General features: G+C 38.4%; 7 protein-coding genes across 11 annotated transcripts; 3 read left to right on the forward strand and 4 right to left on the reverse strand.

The window, feature by feature from the left end:
* Positions 1-3: 3 nt before the first annotated feature.
* Positions 4-1,087, reverse strand: LOC115761396 (copper homeostasis protein cutC homolog). The gene has a single exon (XM_030703153.1). The coding sequence runs from the start codon at positions 951-953 to the stop codon at positions 171-173; it is 783 nt and encodes a 260-aa protein (XP_030559013.1). The 5' UTR covers positions 954-1,087; the 3' UTR covers positions 4-170.
* A 391-nt stretch (positions 1,088-1,478) lies between these two features.
* Positions 1,479-18,309, forward strand: LOC115761333 (axin). 5 transcript variants are annotated; one of them, XM_030703066.1, is made up of 12 exons: positions 1,479-2,547; positions 4,911-4,974; positions 13,248-13,584; positions 13,650-13,882; positions 13,952-14,638; positions 15,863-15,997; positions 16,125-16,221; positions 16,289-16,423; positions 16,488-16,728; positions 16,797-16,941; positions 17,004-17,351; positions 17,423-18,309. In XM_030703066.1, exons 3-12 carry the CDS (start codon positions 13,492-13,494, stop codon positions 17,547-17,549), a joined length of 2,241 nt encoding a protein of 746 aa, XP_030558926.1. In that variant the 5' UTR covers positions 1,479-2,547; positions 4,911-4,974; positions 13,248-13,491; the 3' UTR covers positions 17,550-18,309. The 5 variants fall into 5 exon arrangements, with proteins under 5 accessions (XP_030558926.1, XP_030558930.1, XP_030558927.1 ...); XM_030703067.1 differs by lacking the exons at positions 1,479-2,547; positions 4,911-4,974 and adding exons at positions 7,129-7,665; positions 7,744-8,235; XM_030703070.1 differs by lacking the exon at positions 15,863-15,997.
* Positions 18,310-18,770: 461 nt separating this feature from the next.
* Positions 18,771-20,381, reverse strand: LOC115761295 (zinc finger and SCAN domain-containing protein 31). The gene has a single exon (XM_030703022.1). The coding sequence runs from the start codon at positions 20,187-20,189 to the stop codon at positions 18,885-18,887; it is 1,305 nt and encodes a 434-aa protein (XP_030558882.1). The 5' UTR covers positions 20,190-20,381; the 3' UTR covers positions 18,771-18,884.
* A 4-nt stretch (positions 20,382-20,385) lies between these two features.
* LOC115761299 (sex-regulated protein janus-B-like) lies at positions 20,386-21,148 on the reverse strand. The gene is made up of 4 exons (XM_030703025.1): positions 20,998-21,148; positions 20,780-20,941; positions 20,597-20,721; positions 20,386-20,535 (listed from the first exon to the last, which is right to left on the reverse strand). Exons 1-4 carry the CDS (start codon positions 21,047-21,049, stop codon positions 20,446-20,448), a joined length of 429 nt encoding a protein of 142 aa, XP_030558885.1. The 5' UTR covers positions 21,050-21,148; the 3' UTR covers positions 20,386-20,445.
* A 360-nt stretch (positions 21,149-21,508) lies between these two features.
* Positions 21,509-22,272, reverse strand: LOC115761298 (sex-regulated protein janus-A). Its single transcript, XM_030703024.1, has 4 exons — positions 22,174-22,272; positions 21,939-22,106; positions 21,750-21,874; positions 21,509-21,674 (listed from the first exon to the last, which is right to left on the reverse strand). The coding sequence occupies exons 1-4, from the start codon at positions 22,223-22,225 to the stop codon at positions 21,582-21,584; spliced, it is 438 nt and encodes a 145-aa protein (XP_030558884.1). The 5' UTR covers positions 22,226-22,272; the 3' UTR covers positions 21,509-21,581.
* Positions 22,273-22,548: 276 nt separating this feature from the next.
* LOC115761297 (serendipity locus protein beta) lies at positions 22,549-24,290 on the forward strand. The gene is made up of 4 exons (XM_030703023.1): positions 22,549-22,700; positions 22,760-22,853; positions 22,926-24,207; positions 24,267-24,290. The coding sequence occupies exons 2-3, from the start codon at positions 22,781-22,783 to the stop codon at positions 23,891-23,893; spliced, it is 1,041 nt and encodes a 346-aa protein (XP_030558883.1). The 5' UTR covers positions 22,549-22,700; positions 22,760-22,780; the 3' UTR covers positions 23,894-24,207; positions 24,267-24,290.
* A 254-nt stretch (positions 24,291-24,544) lies between these two features.
* LOC115761294 (serendipity locus protein alpha) lies at positions 24,545-26,203 on the forward strand. Its single transcript, XM_030703021.1, has one exon. The coding sequence runs from the start codon at positions 24,545-24,547 to the stop codon at positions 26,156-26,158; it is 1,614 nt and encodes a 537-aa protein (XP_030558881.1). The 3' UTR covers positions 26,159-26,203.
* Positions 26,204-26,210: the final 7 nt, after the last annotated feature.

Here is a 26,210-nt window from a genome sequence, read left to right on the forward strand (position 1 = left end):
CGATTGAAATTAAATATCGCTATATTAGGATGTAATTGTAATGTAATCTTAAAAGGTTAAGGACACTGTTCGCGGTAGCTTATGGTTATTGATGAAACTACTGGACAAATTCACATATGTACATTGTAAATATGCATAGCATAAATGATTGAAATAAATGTAATTGTCCTTTATCTGCAGCTCATGGCGCTGGCTATAGCTACCATTTTGCGGACAACGTAGACGTTTGTGCCATAGTATGGATCAATGTCCTGTTTGCCCATTGTTACATCGCACTCCATGCGTGTCGTCGTGGGTGCACTGTAGTCTTCGCTAGCTGTGTCCAAGGCAGACGCATGAAACTCCTGACAACGGCTGAAAGTAAGAATCTCTTCCAGATTAGCTACCTTGATGCCGGCGCCGGGCATTATTATAATGTCGCGGTGATGCTTTGCTATTAACTGCGCTAAGGAATCAACACCCTCGGCAGCTGATGCACGAAAACCGCTGCTAAGAACACGCTTAAAGCCCAGCTCCTTGAGCATTTGCACATTGTCGTGCATTAACTTCGGGTCGGTGAGATCAAAGGCGCGATGAAAGGTAACGGGTAGTCCGCACGAACGTTCCATCACACGTCGACACTTGTCCACGTCAATAGTTCGCTCTGGTGTAAGTGCCCCAAAAACGAAGCCATCGGCGCCATGAGTACGCAGCATATCCATATCTGTTTGTATCGCCTGCATCTCTTCCTCGCTGTAGACGAAATCGGTGCCACGACGGGGACGCAGCATGCAGTGTATGGGTAAGGTAAATGGCAGCTCTTTTAAAGTTTTCAGCGTTCCGGTTGTGGGTGTTAAACCGCCTTCCTGTAGTGCTGCACAGAGCTCAATGCGCGCCGCGCCGCCTTCTTCTGCCGCAAATGCTGATTTAATGGAATCCACGCATACCTCCAACTTTATATCATGAGCAGACATTTTTGTTCGTCTTTTATGGCTCAAAATGAATCTAAGCTCTTTGATGGAGCTAGAAATCTCTTAACAAAACTATGTTTATATATATTTTTTTATTCGTGGTGCTGTTTATGTTCCTACTTATACGTGGGCTTTGACAGCTGTTAGTTAGCAGCAAGCCTAACAGCGACATTTGCTGTTACCAACTGTTAAATATCGAGTAGAATTGCTTACAGAACAAGCTGCTTTTATTGTAAATAATGGTATATACTCGCTTAGCACAAATAAATAAAAAATGGTATATCAATGAAAGACTGTTGATGTCCTTTGGATTTTCGATCGTGCCTGTCTTTTCTACTTATAAACTGAGATAAAGAGTATGAAAAGTATCGTAAATTTAAACCGCTGTTATATTGAATAGCAAGGGATGAGTGCGCAAATAGTGAACGCACACAAGAGTCACTCTGCCATCGAAATGTAAACTGGGTATCGATATATCGATACAGTGCAACATACCCAGACGCAACACAACTCTGCTGTTCTAACCTCAAAGTGGCTAACAAACAAAAGTTGCCTCAACAATAAATATATATTTTGTTTTTTCATTGAAAACAATTTGTTAATAATAACAGTGAACCGATGATAATGTGCACGCGTTTGAAACACTTACAAATTTAAACCTACCCAAAGCAAAAAACGTCCATTGAAATCAAACAACAGCAGCAGCAGCAGGACCGAGGCAACATAAATACAAATACACAAAAAAAAAGAAGACACAAATAAATAAATAAAAATTCCAAAAAGCAGCAGCTATTAAAATATATGCATAAAGCAAGTGTTAAGTGCTAAGCAATGTATAAGTTAATTTCAACTTATATTTCGGTTATTTTGTTGTGCAGCTGAAATGAAAAATGCTTTAAATTACGATTTTCACTGCATTCTCTCTGGCCGAGAGCTGCCAGAGGAGTTGCTTGTGACTCTTCCTACTCCTGCCACCACCACAGTGATTTAAATAAATATACGTCCGAAATTGAAGCGTGAATACGGCCAGCCGAGCTTTGACGCACCTTGACACTGCAAGGAAATGAACTCAAAGACAATTGCAACTATCACCTAACGAAATCAGAGTTCGCGTCCAGCGCTAGAGTGCTGCCAACACACATATAATCACATTGAACCGGCGAGTGCAACTGCAACTGGATCTGGAGCTGGATCTGGAGCTGCTGCTCGTCCTTCGCCTTGTTTAGCATTTAATTTGATCGTTTCACGTTTGTCGTTTGCCATTGTCGTGCCTCTCCAACTCTTGTTACATTCATTTCGTTGTTTACGTTTATTGGCACATTGTTGAACATTCTTAGCCCATTTTACTCGTGCAATTCCCATTACGGATTATAGTTATAATAAATTCTTCGTTGAGCATTTAAATCAAAATGAAATCTTCCTCGTCGCATTTGCCATCGATATCACGTCCAGTCGCTACAGCCACAGCAAGAGCTACACTAATAATACACCCGTCCAAGCCCACCTCGTTACCACCATCAATGCATTTGCAACGCACGAGGACCACACACTATCAACCACATTAGAGGAAAACAAATGGCATAAAAGCGAATTGAAGGTGCGTATATGCATTTATTCCATTTTGCATTTGATAATCATCCTCTTGCATCTCTTGCTCTAGTTAATGATGGCTACTAAAGTATACATATAAATAGATAACAAATAATATATATCATAGATATTAATCATCTGTTTTCTAAGGACAATGCTGCAATGGTTTCGTCCTCATTATGGAAATTACAAATATATAAATGTAACATTTAATATGCATGAAAGCATAATAGAACATGTTCTATGGTTAGTGATAATGCTCTATTAAGAACGAATACGATATCAAACTAAAAGAATATAGCTTTTTCTATTCGGCAGCAGAAAGAAACTCCTTTCCCTTGAGCTCTTCTATGGGAGCTATATGATAATGAAATCTGATGTTAGTAAGATTTTGCTGATATGTATGAATATTGATTCATACATATCATTCGATCAATATGAACAGGTACGAGTTTTAGAGACCTTTCAATGGGAGCTATATGATAATGAAATCTGATGTTAGTAAGATTTTGCTGATATGTATGAATCAATATCTAAAACTCGTACCTGTTCATATTGATCGACCTATTTTGGAAATCCTACCAAGACTGTTTTCGAGCGATATGACAGTAATTTTATATAATTTTATATATAATATTATAAATTGATCTTTATGTGGTAATATTTGGGTATTAATATCTGTTGAGTAGTCACAAGCCAATGATATTTAATAATTTTAATTTACTTTTACAAATGTTTATCATGTCTTTATAAAGAAAGGTGTATTAATTTTTCATCCCTATCAATGGCCGAGCCGATATAGTCCTGTCGGTCTCTCTGTTTCCATGCAAATTAGTCCCTCAGGTTGACAGATATCGCCATAAATTGTAAAGGTCCGTCTTTCTATTACAGGTAAACGACTCCAGCGGATCCCTGTATCATATAGTTGCCACAAGAACGATCCGTCAAAATTGAAGTACTTGTATGAAAAACTTAGCCATGTCTACAGGAAGATGAAGATATCATGAATTCGACTATAATCATAGCACTACCATATTAAATTCAAGCCACCACAAGAGATTGTTCCCTTGCTTGGCAATTCGTGCATTTCAAACAATTCCAGCTGAAATTCAATAAAATATTTTCAATGATTTTAGTTACGCGTTGCGTACATCAAGTCGTGCGAAAAATATTTGTATCTTCACCCTTCGGAATGTGAGCTGCTGTCGCAAATCGAACCACATTTTCAAGGGTTATTCAATTTCGTGCGCATTGAAGAAAAAGTACTTCAAGGAGCCAGAATTTTATTGAATTTTATTCTGCGATTGTTACACATTTGTAAATACTTAAGTCCAATATCTAACCATGCGTGACCTTACACAGTTTAACTCAGTTTGCAGGCTTATAATTCATAACTCGCAATGCAATCAGATCGATTAATATGGCATTTAAAAATTAGAACTTGATTTGCCTATGAAACTGAACTCTAATAAATATATGCCGTCGAATACTTCAATATTTGCTATATTCAAAATTAAGAAGCAACTGGCAAATCCCTTTTATATATTTCGTTTTGGCACCATAAACTATATATATTTAGCCAAATAGTTTTGTTTCGCCCATTTGACTATCCCAATTTTTAAGCTGGACTAAGAATCTTGCCAATATCTCAAAGATCGTTTGGTTAGAAAATTTTAGTTAGCAAATCACTTTCTAGGCCAGGTTTTTATACAATAAATACAATCGCCAATGTGAATAGACAAGTTGAAAATAGGGGTTTCGTTAGTAAATTATATATATTCAAAATATTACATCAGATTCTGTATCAAAATACATAAAATTTGATTTCTTTTTATACCCTAAACCCATTTAAAATGGGTATAGGGGTATATTGTATTTGTGCAAAATTCAAATGTATGTAACAGGCAGAAGGAAACATTTCCGACCCCATAAAGTATATATATTCTTGATCAGCATCAATAGCCGAGTCGATGTAGCCATGTCCGTCCGTCCGTCCGTATGTATAAACGCAAGGATCTCAGAACCTTTAAGAGCTAGAAACTGAAATTTTGGATGTAGGTGCTCCTAGTTCCCGCAGATCGAGTTTGTTTTCGATAATCGATAACTTAATCCGTTTCCAAGCAATCGATAAAAATCGATATCGATATCCTGTTTTTCGGGCAATTTTGGTAAACAATAAGAGCTAGAGTCACAAAACTTGACATATAGCTTCTAAAATAGAATATATATATGCATTTGATGTTGGAAGAAGAGGGTTCAGGGTATCCCCTAGTCGGGAGCTCCCGATTAGAACCTCTTACTTGTTATATTTAATGCATTGATAAAACAAAAAAAAAAAAAACAATCTAAAATCTTTTTTTTTCTTTGCAGAAACTGCAGTTTTTAGAATCCCAAGATCTCTGTATCCCACACAAACCTAATGCAAATTACACATGTAAGTATTTCTCTATTTATTTAGGTTAAGATTTACAAATTGAAAACAACGAAAAAAAAAAGAAAAACTAGATTAACGTCCATAAACAATTTTAAAATATATATTTCTGAGTATATATAAACGACATATATGTCAAGCAAAGTAAAGCACTTTGATCTGTTATAAAAACTAAGTTTTCGTAAGGTGGATCAAAACAACATACCTAAAGACCTAAGTTGTCTGCGGATTACTCCCATAGGGCTTAGATGACATACTTAGTAGCTCGATACATATTTTGCATTTCTCCACAGAGAAAGAGCACAGAGAAATGCTTTGACTAATTTGCTTAAGCTATATTAATATATCCGTGCTATATGACATATAAATCCGATGCTGTTAAAATTCAAGATCCTATTGAAGATTGTTATAGACGAGCTTAAACAAAGTTTCTAAGAAAACAAACCCACACCGTTTCATACAAAAACTCATTTTCAAACCGATTGTTTCTATAGGTACCATATGATATAGTAGTCCGATGTTGATTAGATTTTGCTTGGAAATTGGAAGCAATATAACGATTGTTATTGGAAAGTTCTCTTAAGAGATTTAAAAATGAAAAGTTTTTTTTTTTTTATATCATCAATGTTTGAACGATAGTTTCTGCCAAAAGCTTCAGTCCCAATCCAGGATACATGTCCTGCTTGCAAAAGCAAGAGGCGACGGATTAAGCAATATTTTATCAGAAATGCTTAAAAACTGAGAAACTAGTTTACATAAAGATAGACAAACAGAGGGCATATCTACTTGACTGTTCATTCTGATTACAATATGTAGTCGCAAATGTCTTCTAACAAGCATTGCACATATATTAGCCGCTGCAAGCTTTGTCAGAGATATCGCAATATATAAGATCTATATCTATATTAACAGCAATATATGTCAGCTTATGTGCATGATCGAACTTAAATATGATGAACTGTCCCTTATTTATATGCTCTACCATAAACGTACTTGTGGGAAAAGGATTGTATATGCTTTTGTTCCAAGCGAAAGTAAAGTTTTTGCAGTTTGTTTAAAACACAAGCAACACACGAAGGTCAATTGGTGTGCTCCATGTGCGAGTTGTGTGCTTTTGCAGTTTTGCAGTCTAGACTCGAATCAGACTCAACATTCAAAGCTCAAAGCGATGGCGGTCGTCGGCAATTTGCCTTTAACCTCATTAGAAACAAACGGCGCCGGCTGCAGTTTCCAGCCACCAAGTTTGAACCCCAACCCGACTGCCGGCCTCGCTCCGCCCCGCTTCGCTCAGCCTCTTTGTTTTTTAAAACTTATTGGAAATAAATGTTCATGTTTGTTTCGAGTTTTGTTGAAAAGCGCGCCCGGCCTTAAAGTCTGACTGATAGAGAGGGTGGCTTAAAAAAAAAATATATTTATATAAAAAAGAACAAGCGTAGTGCAGCATAATTGTGGGTGGAGGCTCAATAAATGCAACCCTCACCCGTTGTGTGTTTGGCAGTACATGGACTGTTCGAATTGTTTGGATTTGGTTTTATTTTTTTTTCTACTCTGCTTTCTTTGTATGTACGAGTACAGCCTCTGGACCTGCGCATATTGGTTGTGCACACACACATACACACACACAACAACTTCTATTCCGTAGTGGCGTCTCTTTTGCGCGCATTTGCAAGGACAGGCCGCAACCACTGACACTTTGAAATGAACATCCTTTGTGTTTGTTGTACATGAAGAGTCATTATGTTGGTCGCTCGGCCAGTCAGTTAGCGGGTTGGGCGGTTATCAGGGGGGGAAGGGGAGGGAAGTGGGGCAGCTGGCTGGTCTTAGCCAAGTGGTAGCTTTTGCATGACTCAGCCTCACTGATTGGAGTATCAAGTGCCCGAAGTCCTTAGTCTCAATCATCTAATATTGCACAATCTTAATGCAAAACGCCGCATTAAACACAACTTTTTGGCATAAGCTGCCGAAGTTTTAATACCCTTGCAAACGTTTAACAGATTTGCGATATATTTCTATGCTTAGCCTACACAACGTTATATTTTCTTCGAAAAGCCGAATTAGTAACCGAATTTAGTATAGTGACACATAGATGTTTTTGCCCTTTTCATCCACATCCATGAAATCAGACTTTTCTTTCAACCTTCTACTGTCAAACTTATTTATAAAAAAATTCATTTCTCTTCTCTTTATATTCGGATAATATTGTGCTTGTGTAAAAATAGTTCACAAAAAACTATGTTTCCGATGGAGTTGTGCTCTGAGATCTAAAGCTTAATCTCCATTTAAAGATCAACACATAGCTCAAACCGTTAGTGCTAGGAGGTTAAAAATTGTACTAAAATTACCTTACGTGATGTAAGTAAATGCATAAAGAATATGGGAAATTCTACTGGCAAGCGTCCAGAATAACCGAAAAACCGTATAGTTGTAAATATAAAAGAGCTTTGCAAAAATTAATTTCGGTGTTGCACACGTTCGCGAATTCCAACCCGCGAAAGTTACATTTCTAAATTTTATTGCCTCCGATGAACATCAAACTTATTTAGAAAAAATAAAACGTCGGGAAATGACCGCAAGTATATAATATCTGGCTGATCTGGCTGATTCGAAATATAATAACTCAATGGCAAACGAATGCAATGTTTTATCGAGAGAGTTTTTTAAAACCGACAGACGGACATGGTTATATCGACTCAGGTGTTTATGCACATCATGAATGATTAGCTGCTTCTATACGTAACACACCTTGTTGCAAATGCATGATACTCTTTGCAGGGCCATTAAAACGCACATGCAACAATTGTGCCCCAAAAAGACGCAGCCAGCAACGTGGCTTCCACTCACAAACCCCTCTCGCAAGTGCCACCCTCCTAACCAACTGACAGCAGTTACATGGGCAACCCCCAAAATAAAATGTGTTTATGTACTATGCCATTTATATAAGCACACACACACATACTTATACGCGCGCGTATATGCAGCGTAAACAGAGGGTGCATTCGTAGTTGTGGACCGAGTTTTGTGCCTGGGCTGCTGCTGTCAACGGCAACAGGATTCAGTTTGACTCTTTAGCTTTGTGCCGTTTGTCAGGACATTTTTGTGTGTGGCTCGTGTTTGTCAACAGTTGGTAATCAAGTTGAGAATCCCAAAACGCCGGCACCTTCAGCCTGAGAAGCCATTGTCATTGGATGTATCGTCACTTGGCAGTCAGTAGAAGATCCTTGGCATACACCTCGCACACATTGTGCTGAGGCGGTTTATCAGTTTGTAAGTATGCAATTTGAAGATCGCACAAAAAAAAGAAAAACCAATGAAAAAAAGAGAAAATGCCAACCGCAGTTGGTATCCTGCAGCATCCTGCAGCGGCAAACGTCTTTCAACAGAGACTCTCGATTTGGAAGCCCCTGTCAATCATAATGAATAATCATAATATATACGCAAGAGGCATTTATCCTGTGAAGCGTACAAAATTTAATAGGGATAATAAAATTGTTCGTGCCTCAACTGTCTGCCTGTCTGCCATCGAGGGGATTTCTCCCCTAACCCCTGGCCCTGCCCCGAGGTGTATTGTTAATCTCTGGCATTCAACCGGCTGGAACTAAGATACAATAGAATTCGTTGCCACAATAAGTTTCACATAATTATTATATATCGTACAAATAATTTAATTAAGTGATTTCCTTTTTCAATTTCATGCTTCTGACTGTTCGCTGCACTCAATTTCAATTAGTTGTTGTCTATTTTGAATAATTCGAATGCCTCTTTATTTTGATTTTTTTTGCAATTGAACCCCTAGTTACGCACTATTTAAGTTGGCAAAAAAATACTTTTTGTTTGGTTTGCGTAGTTATATTGTTTCATAACTTGAGCCTCTTTAAACTAAATAACTTGGGAGTCTCCTGCATCAGAATACTAAATACTCTTCTTATATTCAAAAAAATTCTGATTCATCCGAAAAGTATTTGAAAAACTGTAGAAAATTTCGAACTATATGACTGTGGGAGTGGCCATATTGTCGGCACGATTTATCTTATCTGCCTGTCTAATTTGGAGACTCTAGCTAGAAATCCGTGGAGCATATACATGCAGGCTATTTTAAAATATAACATATATGAAATTATCTTAAATATTGGCGAAAATAATTACGTTAAAAAATAAGTAGGAAATATAGTCGGGAGTTATAAATAGTAAATACTGGAGTTGTGTCGTTTAGTTCAGACCAAGTTCGATTGAACGGGTCATTAAAATGAACTACTGAACTTATTCAGTGATTAGTGAACTAAATCGGTCATTTAGTTCACTCGTATGTATTCAACTCAGCAGTTCAGCCGTTCCTGAACGATACATTCTTTTGAGATGTTCAGTTCTTAATAAACATAAAAGATATCGGGATTTTAATTTCAATTTTGATTTGACTGCATAACTGAACTAAGCGGATAGTTCATGACGGACTGAATAGTTGAGCAGAATTCATCGTTAATGGCCGACTGAACAGCTGAACGAGTGAACTAAATGATCAATTTAGTTCACGGCCAGAAAATTAACGAGTGAACTTATTCAGCAAATTGAACTAGAAATCCCCACTCTAGTAAATACCTGAACCATATTCTTCTACATAAACAAGCTTTAACAAAGGAATATAATTAATCAATATCTACATAACGGAAAAAAAAGATTTCGATTTATATCGATTGCTTGACAGCGGGCCAATTTATCGATCTTCGAAAAAAAACTCGTTCTGCGCGGTCACTTAGGGGCCCTACGTCCACAGTTCAAGTCTCTTGCTCTTTAAGGTTCTGAGATCGCTGCGTTAATGCATCCGGACATGGGAAGATCGACTCGGTTATTGATACGGATCAAAAATATAAACATTTTATGGGAAATGCTTCCTTCTGCCGCTTACATACATTTGCACAAAACCATTATATCCTCTTTTCGGATATAAAAATATGAATAAGTATTTATACTAACCATACTAGTATTCATATTAGCTAGACTATTTTAATCGTATTGCAGAGGGTCTTAAAATATAATATAATATCTATGACTGCCCCCATAAACGGACTTCGATGATGTCGATTCCGTCTTCTGCCTGTCTTTATGCAAACTTTCTCAGTTTCACAGTCATAGCTAAAAGATGGAGTCAACCAGATCAAATAGAATATATATAATATAGTATACTATATATATATATACAGTCGAAACCCGATAATTCGTCCCTCAATAATTCTTAAAAAATGCTGGGCCCTTGAAAAATTTTCGTTAATTTGTAAAAATTCCATACATTTTGGTCTCCTCGTTATTTCGAAGTATTTTTCGCAACGCATAGTATATTGAACCTATTATAAATTTAAATTTGGTTTCGTAACCTTCTATAGTTCGTAATGCAATGCGAAATTATTTGTCGGATTTTTTGACGAGGATGATGATGACGCCAAAGGAAATGAAATTTTATTGTTTTATTGTTTTTTATATTGTGTATTAAATTTCAATAAAGGTCAATATGTAAACATTATGTTCACATATAAAAGCCCCGTTATTTCGAATTTTTCTTTTTTGAGCCTTTCTCGATAAATGGAAATTATTGTGTAAATCGTAAAAAATGTTACCCCTTACCATTTTGAATTATCGGGATTCGACTGTATATACTATATATATAAATAGAAATCTATAGTATAAGATATCCCTATAAAGCACGCCACGGCGCAACCTTCTTTAATTTATTATAGAATAAGGCAACGGTAAACATAATAACTGTTCATTTCCTTTCCATATTCCATATAGTTTAGCAATGCCCAGAGTCTGGCAGTAAATGACCCTATGGCTTGCAATCTATTTTTATCAGTGGTTTCTCAGCTATAAAAAACTACGCGAGATCCGACATTTTAGATCTGAACAATTAAAGTTTATATACATATATAAGAAAATATGATCTCTACCTGAACAGAATAGCCCCCTGACAAAGTTTTGAAATCGAGTTCGCAAACAAATAAACCTTACAACATATATAAAGACAGCTCAATCAGACATGATTAAGGTATTAAGGATCTATAACTGTAAAAACCCATCCTAGATATACATTGAAATCGAGTTCGCAAAGATACAAACTGATCTATCTATTATGTGGAGACAGTTCGGGCTTATTAATTAAATATACATTTCGTTTTCCTTAAGATATGACACATCTAATATCTTTCAGCTTTTTCTTAGGATATTAGATAAAGCAAACCCTTCTTATGCCTTTGTTGGCTGATTAGAGCTTTGCGCAGCGAAACAGACCTGATTGTGCATTAAGTAGCGCTGCCTTAGACAATTCTGGCATCCTTGTTGCATTAGTGCACGCCAAGGAGCTATTATACTATGCTTAAAAGCCAGCTGGATCCTTTGATGTTGGTTGGTATATTTCGCGTGGCTAAGGATTTGGTTGCGCCAACAACTTATCTTTCGCGCGTTTTGAAGGAGGCGCCGCGCATTTTCAATAGTTTGGCTTTGAGTGACTCGGCTTGGGCGCCTTTACGCCGTGCCCAGAAGAGTGTAGGCGGAGCAAGAGGAGGAGCGAGGCGGGAGGCATAAGAGTGGGCTTCAAGTGGCCAGCGCTTTCTAGGCGCATGCATTGATATAGATATGTATGTAGATATATAGATGTATGGCTGTGCATCTCGCGCTGTCTCTGTCGTCGCTTTGTATGTGTGTGCGTGTGCGCGCCCGTGTGTGTGTGTGTGTGTGTGTGTGTGTGTGTGCCTCGTGTTGAGCGTTTTTAATTGTGCCTTTTGCTTTGTCCTTTTGGCTGTAATGGAGTGCTATGCAAATGGCGTTTTGATGAGTTTCCTTGGCTCGGGCGCTCTCTTTGTTGTCCCAGCAGACGTTCATCCCCCTTTATTACGCTTTTATCACTGTGTATGTGTGTGCGTGTTTGTGTAGTTTGCATGTTTATGTGCGCGTGTGTGTGTGTGTGTGCCTGGGATGGGCTGCTGCTGTTTTCGTCCTTTGTGATTGTTGTTGCCGTTGTCGTCGTTGCTCCGTTGTTGGCGGCGACAGTGCTCTCATGTAGTTGTTGTTGCTTTGACTGCGGCAAAAATAAAAAGAGGAAGCTGGAAAAAAATTGTTTTTTGTTGATTTTCATGCGCGTCAGACAGAAGCAGAGCCACCACCACCAACGACCCCTGCTCGACTTCGCTCTCTCTCTGTGTATGTGTATGTGTGTGTGTGTGTGTGTGTGTGTGTGTGTGTGTGCGTTCCATTTTCAAATTTCGTATATCACAGATTATTGTCCTTCCCTTTGCCATGGGCCCTGCCCTGCCCTCCCTGGCTGGTATATTGTATTGGTCGATAACGTGAACCAATCAAAAACGCTCTCAAAATGGCCGCCATTCAATTTTCTTCGATATATCAAATTATACATAAATAAATGCGACTCCTTGCGGTCATATGCTTGCGCCTTCATCAATATCCCTGGCGCTCTGGGGGCTGACGCTGCAGGCGCAAAAGGGTCCAATAAATGCCAGTTAAGAGCATTAAGTTTTCCATTCCATGCACACGCACACTTTATACATCTATACATATGCATTCTTTTGCGGCACATTATGTAAAACGGCACTCAATTTCAACTTTTGCATTTATTCAAATTGCATTTCTTTTGCAACTAAGTTGACCTATTCCTGTTTGAGCGCACCTTTTTGTGTAACTTAACTAGTTTGAAATTATCTGTAGTGCTCCCTTCATTTTAGCTTGATTGTACATATTCTTAACTCGAATAAGTCGATTAAATACGTTTATAAAATAAACTAATTAATTAAAATGAAGTTCAAGATAATACGGCGGAAATGTTTTCGATTGAAGCTCGGAATTACAATTTATATTTGACCATGAAGCGAGCTCTAGGTCAAATTACATAGTACTAATAAACTTTTTTCTAACTTTTCATAATACTGATAAATATAGATTTTCAGACATGATTTTTTAAGCAAAGCTCAAAATTTTAAAGAGCTGTGTTGTTTCAGGAATTTGCTTTGAAAACTTTCGCCATGCACTCGAAATTGAAATATTAATTATTTTTATGAGTAGAGCCTTTCGCATATACACACCTAATTCATACCATATAGTAGATATAGATATATATATATATTACATAAGGCTAGTATAAATGATTCTTTTTAACGAATCATTGACTGAATCATTTGGATCGATTCTTTTCAATCGAGTCAATAATATGAATCATTGTTTTCCAAAATTATGATCTTGAATTAATTATATTTATAAATGTCATTTTTGTTTTACAGGCCTTGTCTAACTGCCTTCCAAATTCGCTAACGAAATACATGCACCAGAAGCATCTTCCATATCCCAAATATTTTTAAAATATCTGGCGTTTGTGATTTGTTAAAACACGTTTGATTGTATTAGCTTAAGCATAGCACTAGATAAAATATTATAAAAAGCTAGAACGCATCACAGCAAAAGCCAAGAGTGGAACATTGTTGGGCCACAAGAAAAGAGGCGAGAAGCGAGCGAATTTAGAGTGGCATGAGCCATAAATTGGGACTCCGGAAACATGGTGATAATGAGTGTAGTGGGCCACGACCACCTGTACCCGGAGAAGAGAGCCGTGTTAAAAAGGTAATGAAGCTAAACCATATACTAGACAAACGGAGAAGTTCCATTATCAAATGATATATGTACAGATGACCGAAGGGGTAATAGATACCTCAAAAAACTCACCTCCATCTTATCTTAACTGGGCCCGCACGCTAAATCATCTGCTTGAGGATCGCGATGGGGTGGAGTTGTTCAAGAAGTATGTTGAAGAGGAGGCGCCCGCCTACAATGATCATCTCAATTTCTACTTTGCCTGCGAGGGTCTGAAGCAGCAAACAGATCCCGAGAAGGTTAAGCAAATCATTGGAGCCATATATAGGTAAGACTCGTATACGAATTCGGAACTATTTTCATTAAATAATAACCATCATTCGGTTCATATTCACAGATTCTTGCGCAAAAGCCAACTGTCCATTTCTGATGATTTGCGCGCTCAAATCAAGGCCATCAAATCGAATGAGATTCCGCTCAGTCCGCACATTTATGATCCCATGCAGCAGCATGTGGAGGCCACCATACGGGACAACATCTATCCGAGCTTCCTCTGCTCTGAGATGTACATACAGTACATACAGCATATGTCCGCTGTGCAGGAGCGTTTCAGCAGCAGCGGCGCCACCGCAACGGGCAGTGCGGGCAGCAGCGGAAGCGGCGGCAGTTGCGGCAGCAACAATGGCAGCACTGCCGGTGCCTGTGCTCTGCCGACGGCAACTGCCAAGCAGCTGTTGGTCACAGCAGGCGCAGGCGGCAGTGGGCCGATTCCTCCGGGTGTCTTCATCAATTTGCCGATGAACAGCGGGGCTCCATTGCCAGCTGGAACTTGTAGTGCCAGCGGTAGCGTTTACGGGCCATCAACGTCAGCTAGCTCCAGTGGCTCCATCAGTGCCACAGACACACTGCCACGCAGCTCTACACTACCCACACTGCATGAGGATTCGGTGCTGTCGCTATGCGATGATTTCGAGAAGGTGCAGGTGGAGGGCGGTGGTCGCCAGCATATCGATTTACCTATGCGTCTCACGCGCGACCTTTTGATAGCAACTCAGAAAAGAAGACTGGAAATTAGACCTCCCGGGTATGTAATTTGATACGAAGGAATCTCATTTTTATCTAGCACAATTTTTGCTATTATCTCATAGCCCGCATAGGCTCAAACATTAGCTTTATACTTTTTTAAAGAATAGTTTCAATTTGAACATCGATTTCCCGTAATAATTGCTACAAAATAAGTTATTAGTTTGCTAGATTCATGCATTTTCTGCAAAAGCTACAATTTTGTGTTTCTAATCATAAATTGTATAGCTTAGAGGAAATAGGTAGAAGAAGTAGTGTAGAAGTATTAAAGTTTATATTTTTTTATTATTTTGCCTAGTGTTCTGTTGAATGCATAAGTAAAAGTAAATAATCTAATCTAAGTAAATAATAATCTTAATGCATAAGTAAAAGTAAATATCTATCTGTCAGTCATCATCCATTAATCTTCTTATCTTTAATTCTTCGAATTTAGTTAACTGTGCATATATCATTCATTATAATGCAAGGTTTTTGTGAAATTCGGACTAATCTATAAAACAAGTAGCAGGATATAACCTGTTTTAGTATGTTCAGTTAAGTCGATAAAGATAACCCTAAAGATGCCGTTAACGTATTGAGAAGCTAATCTAGAAGAGGGGGAAAGGGTTTTGTTGCCTTAAGTCACTTTCTTCGTAAGTCCAATTCTCAATAGCATTCTCGCTCTCTTAGTTTTGAAAGTAACATGACAACTTGACATGAATTCATGAAAATCGCATAGAAAGGCGATGTGATGGGAAAACGAGTAACTACTAGAATGTAGGTTAGGGCAATTGGGTATAGACTTTCAGTTATTTTATAGAGATAATGTAAAAAAGTTAAGTACGAATTCTTTACTTTTATTTTGTTTCAAATAATATACATATATTTATATTTTATTATTTACTATGTTAATTTATTTAAATGCTTTCTTTTTATTTACATATAAATACATATTTGTACGATCACAAACGCACGTACGCACGAACCCATCCAACAACAACAACAACAAACATACAACCATGAAATGCGACACTCACCGTAACGAACCCATCTGCACACACAACAACAACAACAACAACACGGATTTATAAACATCTTTTTGTTTATTTTTTCTTCTAATTTTTTGTATACATATTTTAATTTCTGGAACTCCTCGATTTGCTCTGTACATAAAACAAAACACATTGCATGGATCCATCAATTATGTTGCCCCCATTTTTTATGAATGTGTTCCGCATGCGAATAGAGCTCATGGTTATGTGTATACTGCGAGCACCAATACATCCTTTGTACCCAACTCGCGCGTTGATTCGGAGAGGGCAAGCGTTAGCTCCGGCGGCCGCACCGACTCCGATACAATGTCACTGTCCAGTTGTTCAATGTGAGTAATTGGTCCTAAGATAACTCATTGTGAGCTGGAGTGCTAAAGGGCATTGAAGAGAGGCATAAATTCGGACTCTTACTTTGCTATTCTAACTTTACTAACTGCTGTTCGTATGTTTTTCCAGGGATGGCCGCCCTTACATAGAACGCAGACACAGCTCGACGGAGAGCAAGGCCATACGCCAGAGCGCCATGGCGAATAAGGAAACAAACAGCTTTCAGGTACCTAAAGATAAAGTCATTCCCAATGCTTATACATATTTTTATTAATAATTCTTTATATACATAGGTTATACCCCGCACTCAACGACTACATTCAAACGAGCATAGACCGCTGTCGGAAAATGAACTGTTGGCCCTGCTGATACCCAAGCTTGAGGAGGTGAAGCGCAAGCGTGATTTAGAAGAGCGTGCGCGCTTAGAGGTAAACAATGGAATTTACAAAAATATTTATATAGTAATATGCTGTAATCTATCCAACATTGCAGCGCATGCCCGGCACTGCATCCAGTGCCAATGATCGGGCATTCGCTGAGGCGATACGTGAAAAGTTTGCGCTCGATGAAGACAACGACCAAGACATTTTAGACCAGCATGTGTCGCGTGTGTGGAAAGATCAAACGCCGCATCGCTCACCTGGGACTATGTCACCCTGCCCGCCCATACCATCGAGAAGACGCACGGCAACACATGACTCGGGCATGGTCAGTGATGGTGCCATGAGCCTGAGTAAGTTTGATCTATCTGAATTTATTAATCAAGCTTTTCTAATTGCTGCCATCTTTTGCATGCCACAGGTGGGCACTCAATGAAGCACTCAAAATCCATGCCCGATCCCAGTTCCTGCTCTAGGAAGCTAACAAATAAATGGCCTTCAATGAACACAGACAGCGGCATCAGCATGTTCTCAGCTGACACTGTCATGAAATACAAAGATACTAGGTATATTTACCAACAGCAACTTGCAACAAATAGATTTATTTTAATTTAAATATCTTGTACAGCTCCCGCTCTGGTTCAAGCACGGCCTCAAAATTGGAGGAAGCAAAACGAAGACTGGAAGACGAGCCGCGTCGCACTCGTCGATATGCCCAACCGCAGCTACAATCCCATATGGTGGCTATGCAGCAGCAACAGCCCCTATCTACCTTTAGCAGTAGCAGCAGCGGCAGCAGCACAATGCATCATCATCAGGCTGTAGCTTGTCCACCGCCGCTGCCTATTAAGCCGCCGGAAACAGTTGTGGTGTTTTCATTCTGCGAAGAGCCAGTTCCTTACAGAATCAAAATACCCGGTACTCAGCCGACCCTGCGCCAGTTTAAGGACTTTCTGCCTAGAAGGGGTCACTTTAGGTATGTGTGCAGTAGAAGTAATATTCCACATAATAGCCAAAGATTACTAGCTTTTGTTTTGTCATTTGCAGATTCTTTTTTAAGACGCATTGTGAAGACCCGGACAGTCCAGTGATTCAGGAAGAGATTGTTAATGACTCCGATATACTGCCGTTGTTCGGAGACAAAGCGATGGGTCTTGTCAAACCATCCGATTAATCTTAAGCATTAAGTGTAGATTTTTTATTAAGCTAAATTATGAATGGGGGGTAAATAATGATTGATGTATGTACAATATGTATGGTACATCTTAGAGATACAACTCGAGAAGCTATTCCCAGAAATCAAAACTTAAATAGAACTAACTGTACATTCAATAGGCTTTTGCAAGCATCACAAACTATTGTACGTGGGGTAGGGGCGGGAAGGGGGACTGCATCGATGTTTGGTTAGTGGTAGGTATGGTAGGTAGGGGGAGTAATGTGTTTCATAATTTCGTCCTGAACATCTGGAGGTATTTTTTTAAATATACATATGCCTATGATAAGGAATGATTAATTAACACCGATAAAATGTTTAAATTGATGTATATGTATTTGTTATAAGTCGAACAACGCGAATCGTACATTTACATATGTATTTATTGTATTTTGTATGTTTTACCATATAAACTCAACGAAGATCTGACATTCATTTAAACACTTTATATATCCCGCGTACCATTTGGTGGCTCTTAATACACACAATAGAGATTATTTAGCACAGCACAAAGAAAAAATAATTGATTCAAAAATTGAAACAAAAGAAGAATTAAAAAAACAAAGCAAGAAAACAGTTCTATGGGTATTCCTGAATTCGGATTTGTTTGCTACTTTTTACTAACTATGGACTGCCTGCAATAAATTTTGTTAATATTTTTATAATGTGCATTTTATGATATGATGATATTAACAAAGTTCTATTCAACTCGACAAAAAATCAAAATATAATCTGTTTTATTTTTGTATAATCTATTATACTACATATAGTATGTATGTACATTTGAATTTATGTATTTATATATATATATATACACACACAGACACATGTATACATATATAAATATACATATGTATTGTGCTATCGTCTATATTATATACATAAATATATATATTTACCATTGGACACAAATTTCTTTTGATTTATCAAACGATGAGTGCTAATTGCTCCAATAGTTGCATAATTGCTTAACACATTAATTGATTAGTTCTACTTTCATAAGTTATCAAAAATATAACAAAACCATACAATAAATATTTTTTTAAGAAACTGATCATAACCGCAGAAATATGAAATTAATGCATACATTTATCATAGTAAAAAAAAACAAACCATATTTTATTTGTGAGCAAAATGCATGTAGATTTAATAAAAAGAAAAAAAAAAAACAAAGTACATAAAATTGACATTTAAAACCGAATTTTTATTCAATTATCATGTGAAGACTGTCATTCCGAGCACATACAAAATATATACACAATCTTAGTTAAGCTTATCCGACGAACTGGCGATATGCTAGACAGGCGTGCAATCGTCCCGCTGGCAATGACTTAAGTAGTTCTGTTCGTTAATGAACGTATGTGTGCATTTGGGGCAGTGAAAGCGTCGATGCCGATTGCTGCCAGGATTCTCATGCTCCCGGAGATGCGCCTTCATGTTGTACATTTGGGAGAATCGTTTATTGCATACTGGACAGGCGAATGGCTTGGCGCCTGTGTGGGACCGTGTGTGCCGCTCGAGATGGGCTTTCGTGCGCGTCTTAAAGCCACAAACCTGACACTCCAGGCGCTTAGATTCACTGTCGTGTATCATTTTGTGCTTGTAGAGCGCAACCTTATGAACAAACCGTTTCGAGCAGACTTCACACTGATAAGGCGTTTCCCCCGTGTGCCATGCCATGTGGTGTTTCAGTCGAAACTTGCGGCTGAAGCGTTCGCCACAATGGGGGCACTCGAACTGTTTGACTGGCTCATGATTCTGTAGGTGGCCAATGAAGCCAGAGTAGGATTGCAAAGTTTTGCCGCACTGATCACACACATAGCCAGGGAAATGCTCACGTTTTGTGTGCGCATTATATGAACGACGACTGCTGAACTGCTCCGGACAGCTCGGGCATTGAATGTTAACTGTATAGTCGCCAGAGCTGTCCTGGTCATCAGCATCTGAGATTAGGTATTCGATTGTGCCATCCATTTGATCCTCTTCAAACTCACTTAACATATCCTTGTCCTCTGTGAACATATCCAGCTCGTCGGTTGTTTGCTTGACGTCATCATCCAGATCCGCATCAGGAACTTCTTCATTTATAATTATCTCATTTTCAATATCTAACTCTAAGTCAACTGCTTGAAATTCCTCTTCATCGCAATCGGAAGTCTTTTCTATGAAGACATGTTCTTCCTCCACCACTACCGCCGGGTCCACAATTGTTCCTTTGACTGCCGCCGCGTCTGATCCATCATCTAAGTCAGCTGCATCTACAGTCTCGACCATTTCGACACTGATGCTGCCATCAAATTTTTCAGCGGCTTCGACCTTGAGTTCACTTCGTGACTTGAAGTCCTTGATTATAAATGGACTTCGTATTAATTCCAGTATTTCCTGACGCAGTTTTCGTGCAATTTGTAAGGATTTGTGATAGCGCGACAATTTCTCGCAGCATTTTTTGCATATTGTCGATCCCACCTCGCCGAGCACATAGTTTGTGCCCTTCGTACATTGCAGGACCAAATCACTGATTAATATGGGCGGCTTTCCAATCGTTTCCTCGTGTATGTTCTTTGGGTTGCGCACAGAAAACTGGCAAATGCAACAATTCATTTTTAGGTCGAATATTTTTTATAAAATATGAAGACATCAATTCTGCCTGCCGAAAAACATAATTGCCCAATACTCTTTTCCAGTTCTGTAAGTGCTTGATATTTAAGTATTTTATCGTGTTTCCACTGCTGCGTGTCAGTATGTGCATCCATTGCAATATTTTAAGAAAATACTAAATAAAAAATACATTTGGTACTTCTGTTCTCAATTTTATTGCAAAAAACCAAAATTTGTATAACTTGCTCAGCTCCATTAATTAACGATCCATGGTAATATTGTAATTTTTGTAATTTTCCGATTCTTTCATAATTTCCATTGTTTTATAATGATTTGCTCTTCCAAAGGTCTATCAAAATCATTTAAGGTATTACGAAATCGCTTTTAAATTAATACTTTGCTCGTCTTACCTTGCATTTACCGTAAATTTTCATTGTACGTGCCGAATTATCGACGTCCATCATGCCACCGCCTAGAGGCTTAACACATAGACCGAGACTCTCCATTTCAGAGCGCACACGATCGTATACCCTTACTATAAAGCCAAACGGATTAGATAAATCTATAACAGAAGAACTAAAACAAGAACTAACCATGATTTTTCGCTGGCTGTCCACGCACGATTGTCCTCGAGTAGAGCGTTTCACCGTGAATGTAAATCGACATCAACAAATAAAGAATTTGACCATCTGCGATCTCAATTTTTGGTACAGTGATAAGCGCTTTGCCGGCCCTCTGATTTGTAAAGTTTCTTACTGGATGTTCATTATTTTATTGAAGCTCGGATTATTCACATAAATGTATAACTTACGAATCGGGTTTCCTGAAGTTCGGAAAGGAAGCGCGAGCTTTAATAATTTCATTTTATTGGGTAGGTAAACTATTTTAATGCCAAAAAAAAAGGAAAATGGAAAAATTTAGACGAGTTTATTAAAAGGTCTGTTGTGAAGAAAAACTATAGCTTGACTAACTTTTAGTTTCAGAGAAACCAGTCCGTTGCAAACTTTTCCCATGTTGCTTCGATCATAAAATGGGAACGACAGGGGTGTTTCAAATTATATAGCGTTGATATATACATGTGTTACAAATATGTGATATAGCTGTCTGATGCGGTCGACTCCGGCACATGTGCTGCCTGCAGCAGACGGATCTTGCTAACGTTTATCGCTTAAGAGACTAACTAAAGTAAATACAGCAATTAACATACTTGGCCCATTATCCTTATAAATATACTTTATACTTTATGGGATCGAATATGACTCAGTCTATGCATGACATCTTTCGACCCTACAAGAAAAAAAAGTTGAATACAGGTTGGCTTGTGCTCAAAAGAAATACATATAATTTGAATTAATAAATTAACTTCAAGTATGCTCAAATAATTATGAACACAAACTAATAACCCTCATCGGTTGTTTCAATTTCGTAGTCCTTATACTTTGTTTGCAAAATTCTCTTCGATTCCAAGTGATCAGCTTTACCAAAGCCCTGTCATAAACAAATAAATAACAACATTATATGTATAAGTACTCACTAGTATTCTCGAATAATGTGATTAAATACCTGTGAAAAGCCGTACACTTTCATGTACTTCTTCTCTGGATTGTGCTCAATGCGGCCACCGCCAAGGCATTCAGTTTCCAAGCCGGTCTTTTTACAAGCTTTCATGACGCGCTCGTAGATATCAGCTTAAATAAAAGTTAAGGCACTCAATTAAAGGTATTCTTATGCAAACGTTTATAAAATGCTTACAATGATAATCACAGTCGGCATATCCACGAACTATATTCTTTTCGTTGTCCGTGCAATCCTCTTTGCCAATAACCTTAATTAGAATATATTTAAAAATACCTTTGCTGTCTACATCTACCAAAGGTACAGCCAGAAGATCCTTTTCGGTCATTTTGAGGAATCGCAGTGCTTAACAAAATGATATTATTCAATGTAACTACAGCCATTAAATAATTATGCCTTTTTTGTGTCTTACCGCTCGGACGAAAAACAGGTGATTTTAGCAAGCTCTTAAACGCACTCTGCATTTTCTCTAGAAATGACAGAGAATGCGATACTGCTACTTTTAAGTGATTACTTCGGGCGTCACTTGATTAACAGTGACACTTAACGCAATTCACATTTGAAAAGGTTTTCGCAAACAGTTAGGTATTTTTGTAAGTTTAATTTTGGACTCACAGATATTTTGATTATATTGTGATTATATTACTGTGTGATGTGATTATATTTCTGTTATTTTTGTTAAAACTTAACACTGAAACCTGCTACTTTTCTTAACATTCAAATAAATTGTACTCGAATACAAGTATCGATAGTTTTTTTTTAGCATACTGCTGATAAACAAAAGGGCAGCAAATGTTAATGTAATTGCTTGTCGCTGTTAGGAATAAAACAGCTGACAGCATTTCTGTGTGTACAGAATTCGTGAACAAGAGAAAAGTTGTGTGAACGCCGTTTTTGACCAGCAGAACGAACACGCTTAAGAAATAACACAAAATAGTTGTATGTATAAAATATATATATGCTAAGGGAGATAATTGTATGAGAAACTCGCTTCATAGATTCGTAGAATATTGTTCAAAATGAGTACAACGCGTCCCTTCTGTTTCGTTTGTGGGAAGATGAAGTCTGTTGGCGTCTTTCAGCTCATCGAAGGCAAGTCGAAAGCACAAACTAAACAGCTTAAAACTAATAATAAATAATAAATAATAAACAACACTATTTTAGGCTGCATCGTACCTGGCACATTTAAGCCCATTAAGGACATACTGAAATACTTTGAAAAGGTTATCAATCAACGCTTGGATCTGACGCCAACATCGGCTGCTTGTAATGATTGCCTCGAATATCTGTTCAATTATGACCGGCTGGTTCGAAATCTAAGTCAGGTTCAGCGTCAAATTGCAAACTCGTTGCTAAATTGTCGCAAAAGGAAAGCGGCGATTTTGCAGACTAGAAAAGATGCCATAAAACCAAAATTGCATGAAATGCGGACTAGAATCTCGGAAAACGAGTCGAAAGTTGTTAAAGAGGAACCAGAAGAATACGCGTCCTGCGAAGAGCCACAAGCAGAGTGTCAATTTAGCGAGAGCGAAGAGAGCATGGACGATTCCGATGGGGAAGATAATCTAGATATTCCATGTCACATATGCGGCGAATTGTTTGCAAATCAGGATTCCCTCGAAAGGCACATTAAAACGGACAACTGCCAAAAGAACGAATTTGCCACCTGCAACATATGCGGCATCAAAGTTAAAAACGATGAAGTCCTCGATCTTCACATGAACCTGCATGAGGGCAAAACTGAGCTGGAGTGCCGCTACTGTACGAAAAAGTTTTCGCACAAGCGCAACGTTCTGCGCCACATGGAGGTGCATTGGGACAAAAAGAAATATCAGTGCGAGAAATGTGGCGAACGCTTCTCATTGTCCTGGCTAATGTACAATCACCTAATGCGCCACGATGCCGAGGAGCACGCCCTCATCTGTGAGGTATGCCATCAGCAGTTCAAAACGAAGCGCACCTACAAACACCATCTGCGCACCCATCAGACAGATCGGCCGCGCTATCCGTGCACAGACTGCGAGAAGTCCTTTGTGGACAAATATACGTTAAAAGTGCACAAGCGCGTGCACCTGCCAGTCGAGGCAACACAGTCTGCAACAGAAAGTCACACAATCAACCAAACAACCTAATAACCTACAGTTCTTAGTTTATTTCAACTAGAAAGCTAATATGAATGATTTAATATATATATATATAGGTTATTAAAAATGCTACACTTGAAATGTTTCTAAAGACTGTTTGCTTGACTATCTGGACTCCACTGCTGTCTAGATATTCCAACATAAGCTGCTCAAGAAATAATCTGTAAATAGCTAATAATATTTATATCTAAAATACAACGTTCGTGTGAACGGGAACATATCTTGAATGCAGTGAGAGCTCTCTTAGGCAGAACATTTTACGATTGTTGATTGTTTTCTGATTTCTTGCAATCACTTAATTTGTAAGTACACTTATTATTATAACTTTTAAGTACGTTAATTGTATAGTTTTTACCACTAGTTTGTTTCTACGCAAAGTAGTATCTAAAAAGGGAGCTGTCCGTCCATAGACCTTACACTGTAGATGGATTAAACTTGCACTGAATGATCCTTAAAACCCCTACGTAATCCACGTGTCAAACAGGTAAAAAAGAGATATATTTGCTCAAATCTGTGTAATAAATGGCAGATGTTTTCGACATCTGTCCTGTCGGAAGCGTACCTGCGAGCATTTATATAGCCTGGAATATTCATGCTCACCTTCAGTTGAGTTTTGCACCTTACAGCGACTCATCTTAAATGGATAAATTATATTTGCAATTAAATGTGTGCACTGACATAATTGCAAAAGGTGTCACATGCCACACGGCCAAGATTGCCTGGTTAAATGAATTTTGTGCCGCATTTCACACGTTTGCGAGTCAATTTAAAAGTTATTTGCCAGAATTGGCGCCCAAAAATGAACTGGAGGGCAACATCAGAATACACGTGGAGACGATATATCTGTGCTTCACCCAGGTTATCACATGTATAACACAATTGGAGCGTACTATCAATATTGAGGGCACACTTGAAGCAGGAGCTCAGCTCCTGGTCACACGAACCCATTTTCTAGATCGCATTGACTGGTGTTTGAGACGTCTACAAGCATCGGTTTATCAGCTAGCCGAAGAGGCCATAGCCAGCACGCCTGTGAAGCTGGAGGATTTGTCTTTTGTGGAGCTACTGGACTTGGCACTGGATAAACTGGAGACATACAGCGAAATTGTGCCCGCGCAGCCGCAAGCCGAGGAGGAGGACTCTGGTGAGAAGGATCAACTAGTTGATCAGGTGAATCATCTTATAAAGCATGCCTTGGCCTTTGCCAATGTCGCACTGGAATCCGATAAAAAGGCGCTGACTGCTATTTATGAAACGGTTTTAGAGGAAAGTGGCATATTTGAGAAGAACTTTAAGACGCACAATCCAAACGAGCGAAAGCTGGAAGCCCTGTCTCTACAACGCGCTCTTTATTCGCTGGAAACCTACCTAAATGAGGCACTATTGCACCTGATCTTTACCAGCATGTTCGATACGGAGAAAGCATCCATAAAAAGGCTAAGAAACGTATTGGAAACTTGCGAATCTTCAAGAACAGTGGATAGACTTGTTTCGGATTTTGATATTAATGTGGATCGCATACAACAGATAGGCATATTTGCTATAGCATTTACACAAGATGTTAAAACCAAGACAATTATCAGAAGTTGCTTGGCCTCTTTGGAATCTTTGGATTCGTGCATTGTGCCGGCATTTCAATTGCAAACAACGAGCTCAGCTTCATATCATGCGGACATTTTGGAGCATCACTTCAGGGAGGAGCTGATGGTTTTTCGTAATGTTATTCACGAAATAATTGACAGTCGAGCCCTGATTAACAACTATTTGGATATATTAGCCGAGAGTATTGACAATGCTGAGAAACTCTACCCCGAGGGCTATTTATTGCAAGTTGCCCAAATGGGCAATGTGATATTTCAACATTTTCAGCTTAGGGCCAATAATCAGGAGTTGATAGCGGACGAGGAAGGCAAGCGCTTGCATCAGGACTTTATCGCCATTTTACACGAATGTCAGGCTGTACTTGAAATTTCCGTTCATGTAGATCTAAAGCGAATTGTAAAGCGTTTAAAGATTTTATATTCGATTTTGGCGAAATTGCGCGATGTCTGTGATAAGCTAGTCTATGAGCGAGCTATAAGTAAGAATGAAAAGTCTATGACGACATCGACGAAATTGAGACAACATTCATTCGCTAATCCCGAAATTGGACATACAATTCCCAATTGCAATAGGACCGATTGCTCAAATTCATTAAGCCATGAAAGTGATCTTATTAGTTTTCAATTAACGGAAATTTTGCGTATTACTTGAAATACAAATTCTGCCAGATGTGTATATTGTGTAAGATTTAAATGAAAATATG

This window comes from Drosophila novamexicana, unplaced genomic scaffold, assembly GCF_003285875.2.
Source record: "Drosophila novamexicana strain 15010-1031.04,08,12 unplaced genomic scaffold, DnovRS2.1 tig00000485-arrow-pilon, whole genome shotgun sequence".
NCBI classification, from domain to species: Eukaryota; Metazoa; Arthropoda; class Insecta; order Diptera; family Drosophilidae; genus Drosophila; species Drosophila novamexicana.

Coding starts and splice junctions, on each gene's coding strand:
- LOC115761299 (XM_030703025.1), bottom strand. CDS start 21,049: ATGAAATTATTAAAGCTCGCGCTTCCTTTCCGAACTTCAGGAAACCCG. Junction 20,942..20,997: donor AACTTCAGGAAACCCGATTC/GTAAGTTATACA, acceptor ATGAACATCCAG/TAAGAAACTTTACAAATCAG. Junction 20,536..20,596: donor AAATTTACGGTAAATGCAAG/GTAAGACGAGCA, acceptor TGATTTTGATAG/ACCTTTGGAAGAGCAAATCA.
- LOC115761396 (XM_030703153.1), bottom strand. CDS start 953: ATGTCTGCTCATGATATAAAGTTGGAGGTATGCGTGGATTCCATTAAA.
- LOC115761297 (XM_030703023.1), top strand. CDS start 22,781: ATGAGTACAACGCGTCCCTTCTGTTTCGTTTGTGGGAAGATGAAGTCT. Junction 22,854..22,925: donor CGTCTTTCAGCTCATCGAAG/GCAAGTCGAAAG, acceptor ACACTATTTTAG/GCTGCATCGTACCTGGCACA.
- LOC115761333 (XM_030703066.1), top strand. CDS start 13,492: ATGAGCCATAAATTGGGACTCCGGAAACATGGTGATAATGAGTGTAGT. Junction 15,998..16,124: donor TCACTGTCCAGTTGTTCAAT/GTGAGTAATTGG, acceptor ATGTTTTTCCAG/GGATGGCCGCCCTTACATAG. Junction 16,424..16,487: donor AAGAGCGTGCGCGCTTAGAG/GTAAACAATGGA, acceptor CCAACATTGCAG/CGCATGCCCGGCACTGCATC.
- LOC115761298 (XM_030703024.1), bottom strand. CDS start 22,225: ATGCAGAGTGCGTTTAAGAGCTTGCTAAAATCACCTGTTTTTCGTCCG. Junction 22,107..22,173: donor ACCTGTTTTTCGTCCGAGCG/GTAAGACACAAA, acceptor CATTTTGTTAAG/CACTGCGATTCCTCAAAATG. Junction 21,875..21,938: donor TGCCGACTGTGATTATCATT/GTAAGCATTTTA, acceptor CTTTTATTTAAG/CTGATATCTACGAGCGCGTC.
- LOC115761294 (XM_030703021.1), top strand. CDS start 24,545: ATGGATAAATTATATTTGCAATTAAATGTGTGCACTGACATAATTGCA.
- LOC115761295 (XM_030703022.1), bottom strand. CDS start 20,189: ATGAATTGTTGCATTTGCCAGTTTTCTGTGCGCAACCCAAAGAACATA.